Here is a 23470-nt window from a genome sequence, read left to right as displayed (position 1 = left end):
ATTTACCAACAAACCAAAAATAACACATTTTGGATTTAAGTTTTTCTTATTACAAATGCAATTGTTAAGAAACTCAGAATACTATTTTTATTTCCATAAAATGGAAATATTTTAATATTAATAATGTGAAAGAACACTTCTAACTTCAATTTTTCAGGTTTGTATGGCATAAAAACTGAAAAACCTTGGGGCAAAAATCTAACATTACTTCTTTTGATATGGGAATTAGAAAGGAATCTAAGGGTGTTATTATTAATTCTTTTAATATTTCAGGGGCCTAGAAAGCCTACTTAGGAACAAGTTTTCCTTTGTACCAAACAGTACAAGAACAGAAGAGAATAGACACTCTTAGACCATACCTATGCAACCCAGTCATGCCTGTCACAGACAGCTATGAAGTAGTACTGACCCAGACTTGTACATCTATAAAAGGCAATGAAGGTTTGTCTAGAAATACTTATTGAAATCCTGGAAGCATTAAATATTTCATTAGCATAGTCCTGTGCTTGAGCTAATAAACTCTGCCTCCCAGTATTTGAAAGCCAGCTATCACCTTTAAATTAATTCTTATTCATACACATAAAGTATGGCTGTATTAAAGGCTTTACTAAAACCAAAAGTAGTTTATTCCAGCTATCACCTTTATCCTGTTGGTATCTCTGCCAGTGAAAAAGGTGTTCTTGCTGCCACCTTCAGATGAGCCTCCTGCTACTGCGGTTTGTCAGTGACCAAATATCTACATGAGCCTGATGGGAGAGCGGTGGGATCAGCTGCACATGAGAACTGGGGAATATTGGAGCAGAATATAAAAAGAAAATAATATACAGCAAAACATTTCATCTTGTGCCTATGGAAGATTTTTAGCATATAATCTGAGTAATGCAGACTCTGCAGGCAGACTAGTCTGGGACAGATAAAAAATGCCTCTTTTCAGAGTATGTGGGAAATTCATACCCACAGGAAGTCAGAAAATGAAATACTTGTGGACAGATTTTAAAGGATCATAAAGTTTTATGAGTTATAAAAACTAAAACTAGGCCTTAGCTATTTAGTTCTGCTCAAAACTAAAATCAAAATAAGAATTTGGCTTGAATTATATTATAAATTCAAATAAATGGTAGAGTTAAATTTTGGATCTGGTTATTCAGAGTTCAATGAACAGACTCACAATAAACAACATACTTGAAAAAAATTTAAGCTATATGTGGCTAAAAAGGAGTAAGCAAATAGTCATTCTCCAAAGCTTAACTCACACCACACAGAAAGGATTCTTACCTTCTAACACCATCTGTAAAGAATTACCAAGGTAGCAGTGAATGCTACATGTCACATTGAATTCAGAAATCCATACTGGATATTCATATTGAATTTCAATAGAAATAAATTACTGGACAGAACCAGTGAGGGAAAATAGTTTTTTTCCACTGTCCTAACATTTTAAATTGTGCATGTTGAAAAAAATGCTTAATTTTACATTTACATTGTGAAGCTGTGGGTTTTTTTTGTATGTGCCAATGATAAAGTACATCAGAATGAATGTGCATAACTTAAGAAATAAATTGAGCCTTATCAAATCACAATACTGTATATATTTCTCAGTATCTTTGCTTCATAAGAAGCTCAGCTACAGTTTCCAGCACTTCTGATATTAAAATCTTTATAGAATGTGATAAAAGGCAAAATAAATGTCAGGAAAAGAAAGAAAAGTATTTTTTTGTAATCTTACTATTACAGAACAATCACAGGCAGGAAAGTGCCATGTTGTGATTTTTAACCTCTAGATAAGGCCTCATTGGAGAAGAATATTGTTCATATGCAGAAATACTTCCTTAAAAGCTACAGAAAAAATTGTCATGTAAAGAGTTTAGCAGTGATAGATCTCATTTAAGTATGTAAGGCACAGCTGGTATCTGGCACACTCTAATTAAAAATATTCAGATGCTGTTCTGTTCTTGTCTCCTTTCTGACTATTGTCCTCATTGAAATTCATCTATATCTGTTACATTCTGAGTAAGATGAGGTGACTGTTAGCACCTTGTATATAACATCTATAACACCCTCTGCACAGTAAGTTGAAAGTCGTGAGTGGCAGGCTTCCTTCAGGACATGCACACATACACCAACAGAGTGCATCCAGACAGGCTTAGACCTTCCCTCCACATGCATTTTGACAAAATACAAAAGTACAAAAAGTACAAAAAAAGTACAAAAAGTGCTCTTCCCAGATTTCAGAGTCAGTTGTTGTGGCTACCTCCAGCAAACAGAGTGGCTGGGATAGCAATTAATTTCAAACCTGAAGCCAGGAATCTGTTCTTGTATATCTTTGGCATGTCATACGGGAGCTCAGAATGGGTACAGCCTGCATCCCACATATTCTGATCCTCTTTCAAACTCTTAATACAATAGGGTCTCAAATGCATTGTGAGCAGAAGAAAACAACCCCCCCACATTCTATTTTGGTATGTTGAGCCTGAAGTCTATTGGCTGGGAACTGTCATCAGACATGACCATATGTTACCCAACGGTATTACAAGTAAATCCTAATTGAGTGCAAATTGTGAAGATTAAAGTCATCTCAGATTTAGCTGTATTATGTTGAGGCAAATGTGTTTCAAAGTCCTGTTTAAAATGCTGGCAATTCTCAGCACAGAAATTAAAAGGCTGTCATTACCTTGGATTTTACGAGCTGTGCTAAATATCTGGAGTTCCTTGTTTGGAACCCTTAGTCATAGAATGTATGAACAGTCCTTTGCAGCTCTGAATAAAAACTGCCAAAGACAATGTATTGTCAACAACTTTTGAAATAATATTAAATATTGATACAACTTAGCCACTGAAGAATCTCCTGGTATATGCTCTTCATAAATAATAGTAAAAGGCAGGATCATTGATGTGCTAACTGTGGTTAAAATCAGTTTTGTATTTAAGCTACCCAGTTTCAGGATAAGGCAGGACTAGTTTGCAACAGGAAATGCACTACCTTTTGGAAACAATTAACTGCTAGAAAGATCTTCCTTGATGATTGAAGTTCATTACTGTTTCATAAGAGGCCTGAAAAGTAGTAAGGAGCTGAACTTCATCTATTGGTGCACTTTGGATGATGCACTACACTTTAATGAGATTAAAGGTTTAATGCAGATAAAAGATCTGTCCAGTGCACCTGGATTCAACACAGGGATTTCAGTGCGATTCAGAGTCATTGGAGAGCTATGTTCATCTTGATCGATAAGAGCTTCTGACTTCTTTTCTATTCCATACAAAGACAAAATGATCAGGACACAAATTTTGCTTTTTTCAGCACTGATCATGTGCAGCATACCTGCTGAGGAAATCTTTCAGCCAACTCTAGTGCTGGACATGGCTAAAGTCCTTCTGGATAATTACTGCTATCCTGAAAACCTAGTAGGAATGCAAGAAGCCATTGAACAAGCAATCAAGAGTGGAGAGATCCTGGACATCTCAGATCCAAAAATGCTGGCCAGTGTCTTGACAGCTGGAGTGCAGGGTGCTCTGAATGACCCAAGACTGGTGATTTCCTATGAGCCATTACCACATTCAGGTCCCAGACAAGAAGCTGAAGGTTCCCCTACTCGTGAGCAACTCCTGAGTCTTATTGAGCATGTGATCATGTATGACAAGCTGGAGGGCAATGTTGGCTACCTGAGAATTGATTATATCATAGGAGAGGAAGTTGTGCAGAAAGTTGGAGCTTTTCTGGTGGACAAGGTCTGGAAGACACTAATAGAGACATCTGCCCTGGTAATAGATCTTCGTCATAGCACTGGGGGACAGATTTCTGGCCTCCCCTTCATCATCTCATATTTGCATGAACAAGACAAGATACTGCATGTTGAGACTGTATACAATCGTCCCTCCAACACCACCACAGAGATATGGACACTGCCAAAGGTGTTGGGAGAGAGGTACAGCAAAGACAAGGATGTCATTGTTCTGATCAGCCATCACACCACAGGAGTGGCTGAAGATGTGGCTTACATCCTCAAGCACATGAACAGAGCTATCACAGTTGGAGAGAAGACAGCCGGGGGCTCACTGGACATCCAGAAGCTGCGTATTGGTCCTTCCAATTTCTATATGATGGTTCCTGTGTCACGATCTGTGAGCCCCTTGAGTGGAGGTGGACAGAGCTGGGAAGTGAGTGGGGTGATGCCATGTGTGGCTACTGAGGCAGAGCAAGCCTTGCAGAAATCCTTGGATATCCTGGCAGTGCGCAGAGCAGTGCCTGGCACCATTAGCCACCTCAAAAACATATTAAAGGACTATTACAGCTTAGTGGAGAGAGTGCCAGCGCTACTGCGGCGCCTTGCCACCTCTGACTTCTCTTCTGTGCAGTCATCTGAGGACTTGGCCACCAAACTCAACACTGAGTTGCAGGCCTTATCTGATGACCCCCGCCTGATGGTCCGAGTCATGATGCCAGGTGAAGCTGCTGATTCCCCAGCTGAGAAGCCAGTTGGGATGGCAGCTGACTTACCTGACAATGAGCAGCTGCTGCACGCCTTGGTTGATACCGTCTTCAAGGTGTCAGTGTTGCCAGGCAATGTTGGCTACATGCGCTTTGATGAATTTGCAGATGCCTCTGTGCTTGTAAAGCTGGGGCCTTACATCGTACACAAAGTGTGGGAACCCCTTCAAAATACAGAGAACTTGATCATGGACCTACGCTACAACCTTGGAGGCCCTTCCTCCTCTGCTGTGCCTGTGCTACTCTCCTATTTTCAAGACCCCGCTGCTGGTCCTGTCCATCTCTTCACAACTTACAACAGACGCACCAATCATACACAGGAGCACAAGAGCCAGGCAGAATTGCTGGGCCAGTCCTATGGGGCTAAGCGTGGCATCTACCTGCTCACCAGCCACCACACTGCTACAGCTGCTGAGGAGTTTGCTTACCTCATGCAGTCCCTGGGCCGTGCCACGCTGATCGGTGAGATCACGGCAGGAAGCCTCTCACACACCCGTACCTTCCCTCTGCTGCAGCCTGGGCCAGGAATAACCCGTGGCCTGACTATCACAGTTCCTGTTATCAGCTTCATTGACAACCATGGGGAAACCTGGATGGGTGGAGGAGTTGTTCCTGATGCCATAGTGTTGGCTGAGGATGCACTGGAGAAGGCTGAAGAAGTGCTAGCGTTCCACAAGAATATGGGAGTACTTCTGGAGGGTACCGGGCAGCTGCTAGAGGACCACTATGCCATCCCAGAAGTGGCTGCTAAGGCCAGTGCTATGCTCAGCACCAAACGGGCCCAAGGCGGTTATCGATCAGCTATAGACTCTGAGACTTTGGCTTCCCAGCTCACCAGTGACTTGCAGGAGACCTCTGGAGACCATCGGCTTCACGTCTTCCACAGCCATGTGGAACCAACACCAGAAGAGCAGCTTCCCAATGTGATTCCCAGCCCTGAAGAGCTAAGCTACATCATTGAGGCACTTTTCAAAATTGAGGTATTGCCAGGCAACCTGGGTTACCTTCGCTTCGATATGATGGCGGAGGCAGAAACGGTGAAGGCCATTGGGCCACAGCTGTTGCAGATGGTATGGAACAAGCTGGTGGACACGGATGCTATGATTATTGACATGAGGTACAACACAGGTGGCTATTCCACTGCCATCCCAATACTTTGTTCCTACTTCTTTGACCCTGAGCCTCGGAAACATCTCTACACTGTCTTCGACCGTAGTACCTCCCGCAGCACAGAGGTGTGGACTCTCTCCCAGCTCGCTGGCAAGAGATATGGCTCCCTCAAGGACATCTACATCCTAACAAGCCATATGAGTGGCTCAGCAGCTGAAGCTTTTACTCGCTCTATGAAGGATCTACACCGGGCTACAGTTATTGGTGAGCCCACAGTCGGTGGATCCCTTTCAGTGGGTATTTATCGTGTTGGTAACAGTTCCCTATATGCCTCCATCCCCAGCCAAGTGGTGCTCAGCCCAGTCACTGGAAAAGTGTGGAGTGTGTCTGGGGTGGAGCCACACATCACCATCCAGGCCAGTGAAGCCATGGCTGTAGCTCAGCACATTGCCAACCTGCGTGCCCAGGTGCCACAGATACTGCAAACTGTTGGCAAGTTTGTGGCAGATAATTATGCCTTTGTGAACACTGGGACTGCTATAGCATCCAACCTCACAAAGAACATCAACAAAGACAATTATAAAAGGATCAATACAGAGGAAGAACTTGCTGGGAAGGTGACTGCCATCTTACAAGCTCTTTCTGATGATAAGCACCTGAAATTACTCTACATCCCTGAACATGCCAAGGACAGCATCCCAGGGATCATGCCGAAACAGGTACAGTTCTCTCATACTCAGCTATAGAGACAGCAGCTGGAATGGGAGCATTAAGTCAGATACCTTACCTTTTTTCTAGCCCATACCATAGATAGACCCAGCCAGATTTATCCTATAGATGTACACAGAGGAGAAGCCAAGGCCTGAGTAGGTTTTGTGGGCTGAGCTGTCTCTGACAAGACAGTAGCTTGTGGAATTAGATGGTAGCTCTGGATGCATAGATTTTGGAAACAACCTTCAGGCTATGAATCTCAGTTGTCATATGCCACAAGCAGAAATGCAGAGCTTCAGAGTTAGAGGGAAGAGATCTCATTGTTTCTGTAGTCCCTCCTCTTTCAATGATGCAGCTTTTCCAGCTGTAATTAATTCAGAAACCCTCTGGTTTTAAAACCAGGTTGTAATTTGAGGGAAGTATAGTTGGACTAGAGTAAATGCATACAACTCACTAAACATGCAGCCATGTGCTCTTTGATGGACATTTCTATATAAAATTGCAGCAGCTGACATCTATACACCAGAATAGTAAGCAACTCTTTTGGTAGTAGCAGTGGAAAGTTGTTCTAATTGTATCTCATTCTCAGCATCAGACAGTTTCTCAGTGACCTAGAAATACTTTGGAAGAAATATCAGGGTGGAAGTTAGGTGACCCCAGGGAGAAATTGATTTTTAATAATCTACTTTTGCCCTTTCTGTGTGGTTTGCATAACAGTCTGTGCTTTGTTCTGAGCCTGAGTGTTTATACACTGGTCTGCCTTGGCAATCTTTCTTGTTCATTGTTGTGCTGGAGGGAGCTCCCAGGAGCACTTGTTAAAATTCCATCTTCAAATTAAATAGAGGTTTAGGATAACCTGATCCCTTTCTTGGATGGAGTTAGCTGCTTTCTGGCTACTGCACTAGCATGGCTATCAGAGATGTATTTTCTCCAGGGACTCATAAAATTACTTTTGAAGAGAATGCATTTGCCTTTGCAATGAAGCAGAGTAGACCAAGTGTCAGGTAACTATTAAATGTTTCCTGGGGGAGGAAATCGGTGGACTTGCACACTCTGAAATTTTTGGCATGTATGATTTAAAGTGGCCATGACCTTTGTAGTATTATCACAAATACTGAGGTAAAGGATAAAGTCTAAGCATTGTCAGGGGTGGATATTTTTCAAGTTTGTTAACCAAGAGATGCTGGCCCCATTCTTGCCTCTAAGATTAAATAGAAATAATTAATTAAAGAAGTTTTCTATTCCAGCACTCTTCCTCCTAATTTGGTTGAGTGAAGAAAACTTCACTCTAAACATATTTCAATGCTTTTAACTAGAGTCAAAGCAGAGTTACATGCTCAATTATTATCAACATACCAGAAGCGACACATCATAATTTCTTCCCATTCTAGAGAATTAATAAATCTTGAAAATTAGCCACTGTGTTCACTGAAGGTTGTTAATGAATATTGTTGGTGGTTTTTACTTGTTCAGATCTTACTTTATTTAGACCTTAAACATCAAGAACATAATACAGAGGACAAGTATCTTACTTGCAACATGACATAAAAGTTTGATCCTGATAGAACTAGTGAAGAAATGCCATTGTATTATTCAATGGCTCTGCTCTACCATAGTTCTTTGTCAATCAAAATGATTGGAAGAGGTCAGGGATACAGCCATAAGAAGAAAATCACATCAGTGTCGATGAAAATTAGGACAAACATAAGATTTCTCCAAGGTGAAATAATGTTTTAAGAGAACATTAAGAGAAATAATGTTTTAAGAGCAGAGAATCACGTCTCTTATGAGACTAAAATGGTTTCCAGAGGCAGAACCATTCCCTCATATTGCTGGAGGAAATCGGGAGTCAGACAAGGGCATTAAGATGTTAATGAAGACACTGAAGTCATTAAAGGATTTTCCTTGAGATGGAGGTAAAAGAAAATTCACCCATTCCACAGATCCCTGGGCAGCAAGAGTACTTTCATCTCCTGTTTTGTTTTTGCAGCCATAAGAGGGATGCTTTCTGTGAAAAATTTGAGTATACCCCAGAGAGCCAATACCTTTAGAGTACAGTGAAGCATGTATGATGGCTCTAGCTGCGTTTGTAAATTAAAAAAAAAAATTAAATTCAGCAGCCCAATATATGGGCATAGTGGCTCTCTTGATCTATATCACATTTATTCCTTAGCAGCCTAAGAGCTAGTTTTTCTCTTGTGCTACCACCTTCCAAGCCACCCACTCCCTTGACAGTAGAATTTTACTGTTAATGACCTTGATGGAGAAGCAGATCCAACACAATTAACTGAGAGCGATGATGAATAACTACAAGAAGAATGGGATGGGACATAGGAGACAGACAAGTGAAATGTGTGCAGACCTTTGCATCTGCTGCACTAGAATAGCTGCTGAAGCATAGTACAGAGGAGTGAATATGTCTCCTCTAAGCAGCAGCAAGGTCATTGCTAGTCAGAGTAGTGAGCTGCATAAATGCCACTTTGCAAAGTCAGACTTCCTTGAGGCAAATTTTATCTATATTTTCTGTGATCCAGAAAACAACATTTTACTTATAAGGCAGAGCTCTGTAAACTTGCTGACCTGCAGTTTAATAATCCCTGCTTCTTATTATTCTGTCTCTCTCTCCCTCTATAATCAAACCTTCCTCTATAAACTGAAACAGTTTGTAACTGTCTACATATGGAAGAACTCCTGCCTGATTTTGGCATAAGTGATATGTCCATTTTAAGTGATGAGGAGTATCCCTGAGTGATTATTTTGGCCCCTTCTTAATGACCAAATACTCTTAGTGTAGTCTTTACACCTAAGAGAATTTTTGTAATGACAGTTCAGATAAGCAGCTGAAAATGATGATCAGAATAAAAGGCAAAAATGAATCCTTTGTAAAGAGAGATTTTTCTTGCATTTCAAGTCCTTCTTTTTCCAGATGAATAATATGTATATATATGAGAGCACTGTACTTGCTGAAGGAGGAAATAATTAGAGATGTTTCCCCAGAAAGAAGTACAGTTTGTTTGTATCCCTTCATTAATGAGTGAAATCGAAATGGTCAGCCTCCAAGTGTCAAGATAAGAAATCAAATTCCTACACCTATTTCTTACAGGTGGAAAACCAATTTTTGTACACCCATATGATGATGATTTATATCAACATAACTACAGTAAAGTCGGTGGTACTGTGCAAGTTTATGCAAGAGAAAAATGTCTCATGTTTAACTCTCATTGGCTCTTCACCTTTTGCAATTTTGCTTGCTTGTTTTTAGGGTGATAGTAGTTCACTGCACAATTCTGGAAGGAAAGTATCTTGTTTAGGGGGAGTCCTGTAAAAATGTAAATGGGTTTTTCAGTGTCCATAACTTGAGCACAAGTCAATAGGGCCAAACTGTTGCAGTAAATACTCATCATCATCAAAGTGGAATGGATAAGGAAGAATATAATCAGGAAGACATGAAATCTCCTGCTACATTTAGCTGTGAAGAAAATTCATCTAGAGTACAATATGCATAGTTTTGGGCAATAGTTTTCTCGAAAGTTGTGAGTCAAGTACGGAAACAGCAGAAAAGCAGGACAGGAGTAAAGAGAACATTGAATAAAAGTAGCCTTCAAAAAGTTTAAAATATTTGAGATGTTTATTCCAGAGGGAAGAAAACTGAGAGGAGACATGAAAACAGTCTTCAGATACATAGGAGACTGTTTCAAATATGAAAAGGATAATCTCTTCCCTTGTCCATAGTAAATAGGCCAAGAAGTAATGCATTTAAACAGTACAAAGTAGTGAACTCCGGCTGTTTACACGACATCTTAAAAACATCTTTCTAATAGTAAGGCTGCTGACGTACTAGGGTGGATTGCCTGGAAATCACCCAGTAAAATGTGTGTTGTTAGGAGCAAGTGAGAATGAGCTGTCAGGGCTGTAGCTGATCCTGCTCAGTCCGTGAGCTGGGGGCCTGATGAACCATTCCATTCCAGCCTGTGAGGAACCCAAATGTTCTAAAAGTGCAAACCTGCCACTCAGCCCTCAAGATCTCATGGGTTTTAAACTAATCTCAGGGTTTGCAATGGTATTGCAAGGGTATTAGTTGACAATATTTTAACAGCTGTCTGTTGACAGCGCTAGCACCCTTTATAGAAAATCAGAGTTATCTTACAATGGTCAGCACAAAAATAGCATGAAGAAACAGGTTTTATCTAAATAGACAAAACAAGGGAGAGATGAAAAGAGAGAATAGAGGAAAAAGAGGCACATTTAGAAAAGTGGTTTGCCCATGGCTGGAGTTTGTGTCAGAATCAGGGATCAAACTCCACGCACAGGTCCTAGGGCAGCATTCTAAGGTTCTGCATTGTGTGACATCATGTGTTTTACTTACACCACTCACCTGTGAAAGAAGTCTGCAGAATAGCACTGCAGACCTTTATATAGTTAATGAAAAAACAGGTTTCCTTGGCTTAAAGTGGAGTTAGCTTGGAGTTTTTTTAGTGTAGCCACATTGCTTATAGTCTGCACCTGAGGGTTTATATTTACCAACAAGTCATTTGTATGTAAACACTGTCTGACTGAGCAGCAGATCTTACTTTCAGCTGCATCCTGTCCCAGCTTGTCCTTGGCCAGCAAACAGAGCCCTGTTGCTTCCTGAAGCTTTACTTACCTCTTCAGGTGCCCACAGCATGTGGCCCATGTGCCAGTGTCATGAACCTGCAGTTTTGCAGGGCAGTAACTCTAATGTCAGTCACTGGCTCCTCACCTCTCTTGCTGAAAGGTTCAGACACTCTTCCTGGTGCCCCAAAATTACATTCTGAGTGCTGATTTCCAGTCTTGGAACTTTTAGAATAGATACATTTTCATACATTTTCTTGCAGCCATGAAGAGCTTTCATTTAGATCCTTGTACATTCATTTCACCCCATAAGACCTTTGGCTTTAAGAGCAACCTTCCTACCTTGAAAGTTATAATGAATCTTCAAGAGTTATAAAAACTAAGTCCTCATGGAACAAAAATGTGATTCATCACAGTAAAAGAACAAGTTGAGAAAAAATTTATCAGACAGTTATTACTCTTAACATGTTTATGAGTATGCATTTAGCAGTTATCACTGGAGACAGAGATAAAACATTTGTGTGTTCAGGTAAAATATCATTAGAAAGTGGCTGAGATTAACAGATCAGTTTTATTTGTAGTTGTTACTAATGAGTGATGTTTTTATTTTTCTCCTTGGGGGGACCAGTATCTCTGAACTAGACATAAGTTCTGTCAGAATAATCAATGCATGATGCATACATTTTTCAAAACTGTGATTAGTTAATCAAAGTACAGCGGGCAGAACAAGTCCCATTGCTGTCACTGGGAAGTGGACTGGAAATTACAAACTCAGCAGTGCTGGACTGATGTGCTTATAGTCCAGATACAATGGTTATTTTCACAAGATATAGTGATAAAGAAGAATATAGAAAAGAGTTTGCTCTTATCATCAGGTCAACAACTACTGCCCAACAAGGCCTTTAAATTAATGATAGAAATTTTGATAATTTTGGCATACATCAGGGACTGAATGATGAATTATCATATGGTGGGTAATTTTCCTCTAGGTAACCTCAAGTTGTGTCAAACACAGCTGCATTCACACACCTTGGAAAAAACTCTGCTGTGGCAGACCTGCTTTTGGCAGGAGCACAGCTCCAGACCAGAGCACTGTACAGAGGTCAGGAGATTAATTGACTTCTCTGTAGTTGCAGAAAGCCCAAGTGCCTGCCCAATTCTGTGGCATATTGTAGAGTGGGAGAGCACCTCTAGTACATGGCTCATGGCTGACTCCTTGTTCTTTTGAGTGTAAAAGCATGGATTGTCTGGGGATGAGCAATGGAAGAGAGCAGCTGATTATAAAGAAGGTATAACACCATTTTCATAGCAACCCTGAGGACAAAAGACCAAATGGCTGAAGGTCATATAATTCATATGTATTCTAAATTCTTATCTGAAGCTGAAGGAGACTATTCCATTTTCAGATACTGCATACTAAATAGAAGTTTAGATATAGAAGATATAGAAGATATAGAAGCTGGCTATGTCTCTGCATACAGGGGTTACTATGAGAACTTTATTATTTGCCTACCCGTTGCTACTAAAAAGTGTCTGCTGTTTAATAACATAAGCTAAGCAAAACTAAATAAATCACAACCTAACACATGAGGCTCCAGGCACATGGCCACCATATAAGAGATTTAGCATATCTACATCATGAGCATCCTAGCACACGCCCAGCACATCAGGTTCCTCACTCTCACAGCGACTGGGTCACCAAGAGGGGCTGGGGCCACTCACACCTGCAGCCAACAGCTGCTTGTCTGATGAGGCCAATCAAAAAATTATGAAAGTCTAGGTGCTGTGTTTAGAAACAACTGGTAAAGACAACATGTGGGCTTGGGTGGCAGGCCTGGGATCTATGTTTCAGGCTGGGATTGTTCTTGTAGCCTCTTTGCTTCAAGGAAATTCTTGTATTTTCGAAAAATAAACTGAGCTCTGGGAAATAGGTGCCTGAGCCGGATTCTGGGCATTATTGATGTACCTTATATTGAACAAAAATTCATCAGGCAATGCTAATCTATGTTTAGTGTGCAAAAATATTGTAAAATTTATTATGTTTTTCAAACTTGGTCACATTTCTCACACATATCCCACCTGGATTAAACACGACTCATGTAATTTTGTGTCAATCTAGTGCCAGAAAATGATTTGTTTTGTTTTTCCATACTCTTTCAGATCCCTCCGCCAGAAGTATTTGAAGATTTGATTAAATTTTCATTCCACACAAATGTATTTGAAAATAACATCGGCTATCTGAGATTTGATATGTTTGGAGACAGTGAGCTTCTAACCCAGGTGTCCGACCTAATGATAGAGCATGTTTGGAAGAAAATTGTTCACACAGATGCATTAATCATAGACCTGAGGTAAACCTTTGAATGGCAAATAACCAAAGCTCTTTCAAAGCTGCATTTTATTTGTAATAGTGAATTAGCTTTACATGGCTTGCTGTACTGTTTACAGGCTAGCATTGCTAGGATTAAATGAGAAAACAGCCAAGGAAAATAATAACAGTCTGGAAGTATATCTCAAGATAAATTGTATCCACTTGAGATGTTTAGAACTAAATAGGCAAATTTAAGGAATAGTTTGCAGAATGCAATTCTGGACGTTACATGTGTTTTATTTCTCTAATTTCCTTTTAATCTAACTCTCCATGTGCAACATATATATATGTATATAAATAAATCTTTTACTTCATGTAGTGGCCAAGTGATTCAACAGTCAAAAAGACAGACCACATTTAAGGCTGTGTTACAACATTTAATTTGCCATATGTGCACTGCTAAATAATTCTGGGCACTCAGGTCTGTCCAGAATGGGCCTTGTGCACAGAGTCACTTAGAGGCACTGTAGCACTCCTGGGCCCTGCTGCAACAAGCTGCAGCATCGTACCCCTGCTCTCTGCTTAGAATTCTGTTGGACACTCCAGTGTGTCAACAGTGCTCCAAATCCTATGAGCCATAAGATCTCATCCATTTGTGACCAGCTATCAAAGCAGATTAATATAAAAATATACATTTCCTACACAATATTTAGGGAAGTAATTCCCTTTTTGGGGTCCAGAGCTAATGTGTGTGAGCCCAGGACATTACAAATATAAACCAAAGAAGGACTTTGTAAGAACTTGGTTTTAATGTTAGAATTGCTTGCATCTATTGTTATCACAGCGCTCTTAATATTTGGTAATCTTCTTAATATTCTTGTGGGATTTTCAGCATAGGGTGGAAAAGTTTGAGCACAGTGATGAGAGCAGAGATAGAGATCTCACTGTGTGAGCACAGAAGAGGCAAGGCAATGACCAACATAACACACCCATGACTGAATTTGAATTCAGCATAAGCATCACCGTCTTCCACTAGACTTGAGATAGCATTGGAACTTTCTTCTTTCTCACCCCAGTTTTCTCCCAAACTAAAAATTTCAGGGCTGGGGGCACTGAAACAGCAAAGATAAAATCACATCTCAGGTACTAAATGGTATCATTATGGCTCTTCTCATGTGTCGTTTGGTATTGGTTTGCTTTTTTATATTTAATGTATTTTCAGTCCTTTGAGGGCACATAAAATACCCAGTCTCTGAAGGTATACAAAAGAGGACCCCAAACAAATTCTGAAATTCTCTGTTAGCCAATCTTATAATTTTAAGACTGATGATTTAAATTTTGCATGGGATTAACTATAATGAATAATGTTTCTCATTTTACAAGTTTTCCTCCCTAAAACATCTGGGTGACTCATGAACTTCATATTTGGATAATTTCAATTTTGTATGGGATTAACCATAATGCATAATGTCTCTCGCCTTAATACTTCCCCTTCATAGAACAGCTGTGCCATTCATGAACTTCATATTTTTAACTCTCACGGCATTGATAGGAGACACTGATAAACTGAAAGGCCTCCCTGAGGTCACATAAGACACCTGTAAGAAGGAGCTAAAGCTCTTCCAACTGCTCAGTTGTTATTACTGACTAAAGTTACTGCAGTTTCGCTGTCTGCAAGAGAGTCCCAGGAAGAGCACTGCCCTGCCTGCCACCACTTTCAGCCCTGATGGCACCTGTGGGACCGGGGCTCTGCGGGGCTGGGCTGGGCTGGGCTGGGCTGGGCTGTGCAGCACCCATGGCAGCACCACCCCATCAGGAACACACTGGGGATGGTTATTTCACTTCTAGCCAGTCACACTGTCAGTCACACAGCTCCCTAATGCTGAAGAATAATAATCTATCTTCCACTCTTCAGAACAGAGCCCTCCTGGAATGTCAGACCCTTTTCTGGAGGTGAAAAATCTTAGCCACTGATTGAACTGAATAAACTCATTTTCCAGCAGGTTTTTGCTGGAATGCCTGTGCTAAGTACTTCTAAAATCACCTACAGGAAAGTACTGAATCCACACTATCAGTAAGTAAAGTACAAACATTTCTAGAGCTGTATGTGCTCTAGTATTAATGAAAAGTGACAGGCAAAAATATTTGGTAGTTAAATGTGTGTATTCATAGCAGGAATTCTCCAATGACAGGCTCTTCAGTAAAATTATTCTTCAGAGACTGCAACCAAAGTTTTCAATTATGACTTTGCTAAATGAAGCAACTAACACAGTCTTTAGACACACAAAAAAATTACCTCATTAAAACCACTAAGTTTTCTCATTTTGTGTAGCAAAAAATAAGAACACAACAGTTCTACAAACATATGTTGCTTTAACTGGAATCTACATTTATGTATTAGGATTTAGGTATTCTCTCCTTGCTGCCTATGTCAGGAACAGAATGAGTTACTTAGAGCAGAATAACAAGAATCTGATGTTTCTTTGCAGATCCAGAGTCTGCTTACTTTCTGATTTTTTTTCTAGGCAACATCAAGAAAAAAATAGATTTTAAGTTTTGTGCTTGCTTTGGAAGTTATTTTTGGGCAATAACAGTCCAACACTCTTAGACAGGACTTTGCTTACCTGATAGATGTGAAAATGCTGAGAGGGGAGAGTGAATATAAATATATCAAAATATTGCCATAAGCCTTTTTTGGGACTGATATTAAGGAACAATATTTGGAAGGGAGATTTACTGCCTGACACAAATTTTCAATTATTATCTTAATATTTTTAATTTTTTAAAAAGGTACAATATTGGAGGCTCCACTACACCCATAGCAATCCTATGCTCATATTTCTTTGATGAAGGACATCCAATTCTCTTGGACAGAGTTTATGACAGACCCAGTGACTCAGTAAAGGAGATATGGACCCAGCCACAGCTCAAAGGTAAATGACAATTTATTTTCAGAGTAGCTTTTCATTTCAGATGTCACCCCTTGTCATTTTAAAGTGAGTCATTAAATCCTGTAGCTCAGGTGAAAGCACCTGCCATGATCAGTTCAGGCTGTGTACAGAATGTAGAAACAAAAAATGTGCATTTCAGCCATGTCATTCAATGCCATCTGCAAATAACAGTTTATTACTCCTAGAAATGGGGTATGTTAGGAACAAAGGTCTGTAAATTGGTCCCCAGAAATTTAGCCAAATACTGTGTAAAGCAGCTGTAACTTGTTGTTTTTAAAAGTTGCCAAAATTAAAAATTAATCCAGTGTTGCCTGGGCCTCCAGTAAGGTCTCTTCATCACTCCCATACAGTTTTATATATTGTTCCCTAAGACCTGCCTGTGTAATCCTCTACATCATCAGGAGATGAAAATAATAATACCCCAGTTTGTCCAGACAAGAGAAAGAAGAACACTAAAGTTTGTACATCTGGATATGTCACACACACCCCACACATACCCTGCCCCTTGTGGAAGCTGAAAGGATGCTGCAACATGCAGAAACAGAGCTCTTCAGTGTTCATAGACTGCAGTTAGAGTGCTAAGAAACCTTAAACATAGGATTTAATTATTTTCCCCTCTTAAGCTAAGACAATAGCAAAAAAGTTAATGGTGTCTGCAGTTGCTGGACTGGATCATGCTGAAATGGTTAAATTTTGTCCCAGTCTGCAGGATCCATCTATTTTCCCAGGCAGTCAGAGGAGGGTTGTGCTTAGGGATATGATTTCTATGGACACACTCCAGTTCCCATCAAAGAGAACAGGCAGACTCATATTAACTTCAAAGGACCTGGATCTGTATTATATATATTTACTGTGAAGAGTACTTTAATGGTTATTATGTTTATAGTGAAATAAGAAGACCAAAGATGGTGTGAAAAATAATTACCATGCTATTGGGCCCCTCTCTTAGAATTTAGCATGATAATTATATGTCATACTATTACTTACTTGTAAATGAACATTTTTAGAGCAGTTTAGTTTTCAAGCTATCAAGTCCTAGTTATTATCCACTGGTCACTTTTTCAAAGAAACTAAACAATCAAAAAGTATCTAGCATGTTCAGATATATTGAAAATAAGGTTCAAAGCCCCTCCTATTCCTGCCAGCTGTTTTATGTAAGAAAAGGAGATACTTGGCTCAGCTCCTAATAATAAAGGGGTAGTTATTGGAGGCTTTGGGACAAAGGCCATGTATTGAATCCATTCACAAACTATAAAAAAGCTGTGGGAAACCACTATAATTGCAATTTCATAAAATAATGCCTACAGAGTTGCAGGCCAAGCTCTACGACAGCCATGTTCCTAGAGCAGGGATGAGGGTGAAACTGAAGATGTTTCTGGATGAGTTTTGACTACTTTTGCTGCAATGGTGAAAAATATAATCTTTCTCACCTGTCTATTCTGCTACTCTGATGAGATCTGGAGCTCCTGCAAAAGTCAAAGCCACAGAAGAGCTAACAGTAGTAATCATGAGCTGGCTTCTCTCCTTATGGAGCTACTTAGGGAGCTCATAACCAAAAACTGAGAGAGCACAAGAGCATCACAGGGAGACAGCCTTTTCTTACAGTATATAGTCTGGGTTAGTGTTGAAAGTACTTTAATATTATCATAGGCACAAAGTAAATTTCCAAACCTCTTGGGTTGTTAATAGCAGGTACGGAGCAAAGCCTCTGTCTTGGCTTCTCTTTGCTCTATTATATAAATAAATCTCTGAAAAATATTCATTTCTGATGGGTTTTTTTCCTACCTTACAGGGGAGAGGTATGGCTCTCAGAAGGGGCTGGTAATCCTTACCAGTGCTGTGACAGCTGGGGCTGCTGAAGAGTTTGTATACATAATGAAGAGACTGAGCAGAGCTCTCATCATTGGGGAGCAGACCAGTGGTGGCTGCCATTCCCCACAGACATACCAGGTAGATGAAACCAACTTCTACGTTGTCATCCCCACCTCCAGATCAGTCATCTCTGCAGACAGCACCTCTTGGGAAGGGAAAGGAGTCTCTCCTCACATAGGGACACCAGCTGAAACAGCACTCATCAAAGCAAAGGAGATGCTCAGTGCTCACCTACACAGCTCAAGATAGCCCACTAGAGGAACACATCCCTAGTTCTTATTAAAAGAAAGCTAGCTACCCAAATGTAACTCTAGAAAGAAGTGGGAGCTTCATTTCAATCTCTATGGTCAGTGATTGGGTCCCTGTACACAGCTCAAAGTGACTCCTTTCCAACATGCTGGGATTTTTCCCCATTCCGTGGAACCCAGCTCTTTCTGTGCATGGTTGAAATGCTTCAATAAGTCACTGGGGTTTCTGGATTGCTCTCCTGTAATCAAACATAAATGTACAATGTGTAAGTTTTTTGAAGTGTAGCTACCAATCACAGATCTCCTTTCATCCCATAGAAAATCCCAGTTGTCAGTATTGAAAGCATGTGAAAAACTTTAAAGACAAGAAAAGGCTCTTCTTTGGAAATGGTGTACGTTCCTATTTATATGTCTTTAAAATGAGTAGTAGTTGGAAGAATCTGTTTTCCAAACTGCAAGAGCCAAATTAAATCTTTTCTCCATTTCATTATTTAGATGTACCAAAAATAACCATTCCCAGTCTGTCAGGGTGTCTGAGACTCCTGGTATTTGAAAGGAACATGCCTGCTTCTCTGTGTCAGAGGGGAGCATGAGCAGGACAAAGGCAGTACATTGACTCTTCTACCCAGTGCCCAGATCAACTGACTCAAGGAAAAGAATCATACATTTTTTTAACTTAAGGCTAAAATTACTCTGTCCTGCTCCGAAGACAGGAAAAAAAATAAAAGCTGAAAAATATCCTTTGCACCCTGCTATCAAGCTACATATGAAGTGATAATGTATTCCAGGATAACTCACAGAGATATTGACATGAGCTTAATGCACAACATTCCTTGTCTTTCTTACTATTCTTAGTTAAACATGTATCTTTGTAATTATTTAGAAATATGTGTAACTTTAATCTAGATCTCAGATTTTCTCACCTCTACAAAATGCCAGCTGTAAGATAATTAAATTAGGGAAACGGTCTCCCAAAATTCAGTTAGAGTCTACAGCAGTAACACACTGGTGTTCATTCACTCATTTGTAAGTTCCTGCCATTTTTTTTTATAAATTGTGCTAAACACTTGACTTCCAGTTTTTACAGGAAGAAAATTTTAAGAAATAAATAGATTTTCCATCCTTTTTATTATTTGTATTATCACACATTCAGTGTGATTGCTAACCTGAACTCTTTTGAGACATTTTCATGTTCTGATTTTTATGAACTAGCTTTTTGTTAAACTTCTCAGTGTTGTGGAAAATACTTTAATTAATTAAATCCCATACAGAATTTCATGTAAAGTGATATATGTATGAAGAATATTAAATACTCTTAATGTGTAAAAAAATGGAGTAGTCAATGAATGAATAAACAACACTAATGTATTTCTTCTAATGTCTTTTAAGCCTCTTTAGTACCTCAATGATCCAGATAAATTGCTTTGTTTCCCTAAAAAACAATCAGCTGTGCTGTCATGTACAAACAATGTTAATTGTTAAGCCAAATGCTTAGAAACTTTAGCCATCCATTCAAGGACAAAAAGCTACATCATATGGGCACAAATAGCAAACAAATTCTTCCCAGAGTAATATGGGAAATACATATGCATAATAAATATGTCTAGAATTGAAATCCACTTGGAAAAACAAACAATGAAGATGCAATTGCTGGTGAGTCCATTTTAAATCAATAATGCTGTTAGTTCACTAAAGTGATCGATTTCAGTGAAAAACTATTGTGCAACCTTGAGAAATTTTATTACTTGACAAAATATTATTTGCTATTTCATAGTACTGGCTAATTAATATTAAAAGTGCCAGGCTTAACAAAGGCCAGTGTGTTAAAAGCAATTTTTCCTGTCTTCACAAACTGCTATGTCATAGTTATGTTCAGCTCAATGAGTTTAGACCTCACAGAACTACAGTCAGTAATTGTGTAGAAAATTGCACTGCATTGAAAGGTCTGAAAATCACAAAAGCACAAATGCAAATTAGTTATGGAAAGTCCATGGTTTGTGGTTTAAATGAGAACTTTAGAAGATTTTTAGGGAGGGACAAGCAATTTGAGAAGTGCCCTTTCAGAACACAACAGGAAACATGGTAAAACTGCCACCCTTCTCTCATCTGGTTCCAGAGCTGACATGGACATTCTACAATTTACAGCACCATTTTCTTATCATCCCACCTAGAATAACTTCCTGAATTTTAATCCTAATTTTAAAGGCGGGAAGAAAGGAGTTCCTGTATTAGACTACCTAGCAGTATCATCTCTCTCCGTCCAGCATTCATAGAACTCTAAGCAAAAAATGACAGCCAGCTTTTATTTCTTTTGTGCTGCCTTAGTCCAGTGATTTCCACACTGCCCTGTGGGATCTGATTCAGCTGAGATTTTCACCTCAGATGCATCCACAGAAGGCTTTGAGGGGCACAGTGGGAACTGTGGGTTCTTAGGAGCTGGTATGCTGAAAGAACTACCCTGTATTTGGTCAAGCTTCTGGCTCTTGTTCCCAGTTGGTTCAGGACTTTTTTCAACTTGTTCCGATTTCACGTTCATTACTGGACCTTTGCCCCTACACCTGGCTGCGTCTGCCCTGCCCACAGGTCTTTGGTCCTCGTCTCTGTAACCTGCAGTCTCCACGTTTGTTATTTTCATTATTAAAGTTCTTCTTTTCCAGCCTAGACCATTGTTCCCGTTCCTTATTTTGCCGCTCCCTCCAGCCAAGCCGAGCAAGGGGATCAAAGTGAACTCTAAGCTGCAATAGTGCCCTGTAGATCCAAGGAAGTGAACAGACTGCCTTGATTAGTGAAAAATTACCTCATTAAAAAACAAGCAACTATATATTCTCAAAAGCACATCTGAATGTCCCTTCAATGGCAAAACACATCTTCATCAGGAAAAAAATCAGGGATCAATGATCAGTGAGTGAACAAATATTGTAATCTGACATTTCCTATCGGTAAACTCATTATCCATTGCAGAAACACAGCCTGCACAGCTTGACAGCACTGTGTGTGTCCTTCTTCACTGATCCAGAAACACATGTCATGAGAAACAGTTGTTTGATCAAAATTAACAGTTAGTTGCTAGCAAAGACAGGAACAGAACCAGTCATCCCACTGCAAATTGTCTCCTCTTGTTTTAACAATAAAATAATTTTTCCCTCTTCCCTACAATTTCTACTTGAAGAAAAGACAGAGATCCCTGCTGTAAAATCACAGTATTTCACAAGGACAGAATGCAGTCCTTCATTTCTTCACAAACCTCCAGTTCTAGTGGAGTGCTTTCCTTCCAGCAGGATTTCATCTGCACCAATTTAATTTTTCAGACTTCTAGACATAAGGGGAAATAAGCTTCCAGCATGACTCAATTACAGGAAGTTTGTTTTTCTTTGTCTCGTTAGGTTTCCTTCTGCCTTTTCAATACTTGGTTCACTCAGCTTTAATATAAGTATTTTCATTTAAAGAAATAAAATCTCCAAAAATTTTGGATAAGGCCCTTGGTTTATGTAACCCAGTTTAGATGAGACACTCAGTTAAATCTGAGGCATGTAAAAGACTTTCACTGTGCCTGCACAAGAAGCCTTACACAACAGCTGGTTTTATACATAGGGAATACAGTTCTGGTTCTGTTGGCATCTGTGTGGTTTTGCACTGATACCAGCACAGATGCAGCAGGCAACAAGATCTCATATTGTTTGGCTGTATGGTTTGCTTAACAAGTCTTAGTTCACAAACCCCTTTACCTCTGAATAAGAAGCAATTTGTTAATGCAATCTTTATGCTGATGGCCACCTACAAAAAAAAAAAAAAAAAGAAAACAAGGACAGCAATTGCACACACGGCCTGCAGTGTGATTTCCATGTTGCAAGAAAGAAATCCTCAGTCTTTACAGACCAGGACCACAGTGCACTGTTCCTGAGCCGGAGGACATGAGGAAAGTATGAGAAATCAAGCTTATTAAAAACCTCTCCTCATTTTTGCTTTTTGAACCAGCTCTGCCACTTTTCATAACTGCTTCTCCTGATAACCCACTCACCCTCTGTGCACAGGAGGCATTCCTTCATTGCTTGGCATCAGAGTATATAAACTGCTGTGGCTGAGATATGCCCACAGGAAACTGTGTAAGGGTTCTTACCTTTTCTTTTTTCCCATGATGTAAAGAGAAGCTATTTCTCCCTGTAACCTGGCTGCCTGCTTAAGCCTCATAGCATAAGCAAAGTGAAGAAGTTTGATTACTGGTGACAACTCTCAGGCTGTAGGTCTAACACACTACTTGAAGAGTTTTGAGATTCAGCATCTGTTTTTCAGTGGTTCATTTTCTACACTTTGTCCAGCAAAAAATCAGTGAAACCATGTAACCAGTAAGATTTGGTACTGTTTCATTCTGATCTAAATTATACACCAGGTGTAGTGCACTGGAAAAACAGGCATTTGGAGCAGGGTAATATTGAAGTGATGTGCCAAAATAATACTGGGGAGCATTATACAGCTAGTCCTGTCTTTTTCCAGAAGAAATCTGAAGCTAGGTTTCTAATCATAAAACTGCTAAGAAAACATGGCATCTTTCAGTAAGTACAGAAAAGAACATTTTGCAGTAATGGTACCAAAAAATCTCTAGTCTTATTTATACTGGGCCAGGCTGATCTTAAAGTAATTAATATAAATCAGGAGTAGCAACATGGAATTATTCTGGATTTTCACTGGAATAAATGAGATCACAATCTGGCCTAAACTACTAATGGGAAATATAACCCTGACCACATATGAATACAGTTACACCACAGAGTTCTTCATTACACTTTATGGACACTGACTTCACAGTAAACTGGCTGGCACCCAGGTGGAGTGAAATTTGGCCCATTAAACTTTGCCATAAATATATTCCTTACACAGCAAATGTTATTGGACACAAAATAGAGATGGAAAGATTACAAGAAAACTACACCATCCCCTACTCAATGCAAGTTTGTTCCCTGTGCTCCATGTTTCAATGTCTTTGTTAATTTTGTGTTTTAATGATTCAAGTGAAAGAGCTTCTACCACTGACCTTGAAAAGATGTGTTACAATCCAACTAGAACTGTCTCCTGAACTCAAAGGCATAATGCAATAGTTCTATCACTTCATGTTTCAAAAATAAAGCCTGCAATAATAAAAATGTTTCTATTAATAGGAAACACCCATGTATTAATGTTCAACAGAAATATA

General features: G+C 39.6%; 1 protein-coding gene across 1 annotated transcript; it reads left to right on the top strand.

Moving 5' to 3' along the window:
* Window positions 1-17: 17 nt before the first annotated feature.
* Window positions 18-19515, top strand: RBP3 (retinol binding protein 3). Its single transcript, XM_021540047.4, has 4 exons — window positions 18-6315; window positions 13061-13251; window positions 16002-16144; window positions 17955-19515. The coding sequence occupies exons 1-4, from the start codon at window positions 3268-3270 to the stop codon at window positions 18281-18283; spliced, it is 3711 nt and encodes a 1236-aa protein (XP_021395722.4). The 5' UTR covers window positions 18-3267; the 3' UTR covers window positions 18284-19515.
* Window positions 19516-23470: the final 3955 nt, after the last annotated feature.

The sequence above is a fragment of the Lonchura striata genome, chromosome 6, assembly GCF_050655825.1.
Source record: "Lonchura striata isolate lonStrDom1 chromosome 6, ASM5065582v1, whole genome shotgun sequence".
Taxonomy (NCBI): domain Eukaryota; kingdom Metazoa; phylum Chordata; class Aves; order Passeriformes; family Estrildidae; genus Lonchura; species Lonchura striata.
This window is presented reverse-complemented; position numbering and strand designations above follow the sequence as displayed.